The sequence below is a fragment of the Myotis brandtii genome, unplaced genomic scaffold (assembly GCF_000412655.1).
Source record: "Myotis brandtii unplaced genomic scaffold, ASM41265v1 scaffold1026, whole genome shotgun sequence".
NCBI classification, from domain to species: Eukaryota; Metazoa; Chordata; class Mammalia; order Chiroptera; family Vespertilionidae; genus Myotis; species Myotis brandtii.
The window spans coordinates 521281-522613 of NW_005353435.1; the positions used below are offsets into that span (position 1 = coordinate 521281).

General features: G+C 52.4%; 1 protein-coding gene across 1 annotated transcript in view; it reads left to right on the plus strand.

Moving 5' to 3' along the window:
• The window catches only part of EXOC8 (exocyst complex component 8), a 3542-nt gene extending 2421 nt beyond the window's left edge, over positions 1-1121 (plus strand). The window contains exon 5 of the mRNA XM_005856382.2: positions 3-1121. Within this exon, the coding sequence (XP_005856444.1) occupies positions 3-878 (876 nt within the window). The 3' untranslated portion in view covers positions 879-1121. The remainder of the gene's footprint in view (positions 1-2) is intronic.
• The last annotated feature ends 212 nt before the right edge of the window (positions 1122-1333 follow it).

Genomic DNA, 1333 nt, shown 5'->3' on the forward strand with positions numbered 1-1333 from the left:
AGCGGGCGGCCGCGGTGCACACGGCCATCCGCCAGCTGCGCATCGAAGGGGCCACGCTGCTCTACATCCACAAGCTGTGCCACGTCTTCTTCACCAGCCTGCTGGAGACGGCGCGCGAGTTCGAGACGGACTTCGCCGGCACGGACAGCGGCTGCTACTCGGCCTTCGTGGTCTGGGCGCGGTCGGCCATGGGCATGTTCGTGGACGCCTTCAGCAAGCAGGTGTTCGACAGCAAGGAGAGCCTGTCGACGGCCGCCGAGTGCGTGCAGGTGGCCAAGGAGCACTGCCGGCAGCTGGGGGACATCGGGCTGGACCTCACCTTCGTGGTCCACGCCCTGCTGGTGAAAGACATCCAGGGCGCCTTGCACAGCTACAAGGACATCATCATCGAGGCCACCAAGCACCGCAACTCGGAGGAGATGTGGAGGAGGATGAACTTGATGACGCCCGAGGCCCTGGGCAAGCTCAAGGAGGAGATGAAGGGCTGCGGCGTGAGTGACTTTGAGCAGTACACGGGCGACGACTGCTGGGTGAACCTGAGCTACACGGTGGTCGCCTTCACCAAGCAGACCATGGGCTTCCTGGAGGAGGCCCTGAAGCTGTATTTCCCGGAGCTGCACATGGTGCTTCTGGAGAGCCTGGTGGAAATCATCCTGGTGGCTGTCCAGCACGTGGACTACAGTCTTCGCTGTGAGCAGGACCCGGAGAAGAAGGCCTTTATCCGGCAGAATGCGTCCTTCCTCTACGAAACCGTCCTCCCTGTGGTGGAGAAAAGGTTCGAGGAGGGTGTGGGGAAGCCCGCCAGACAGCTCCAGGACCTGAGGAACGCGTCTAGACTGATCCGCGTGAACCCCGAGAGCACAACCTCCGTGGTCTGATGCTGGGATCTGTTTCTGTGTATACGTATATATTGCTTCTATATTATTTATATTTATGTTAATCGGCATTAGCATTTTCCCTGTAGTCTCAAACACAGCTGAACCATAAAAGACGCCCTCTCAGATAGAAACCCAAAAGGAGAAAGAGAAAAATGTCCAATTAAGCCCACATAACAAAAACATTGCAATTAATAAAATATATAGTATGCTTTTCCTTTTAAATTATGCTAACTCTCTAATGAATATATTGTCACACTGTTATCATTTCAGTTCATCCTTTGAGTCAAAACATACCTTCTCATAGTATATATTATGCAGCAACAGGGAAGTAATATCTAGAAGTATTTTATGGAAGTTTTCCAGTTCACCAAAATGTTAGGTTTCTAAAAGGGTACAGTGCCACATAAACACCCTGCTTCGTATACTTCCACACATAAAAATGTGATTGAACAATT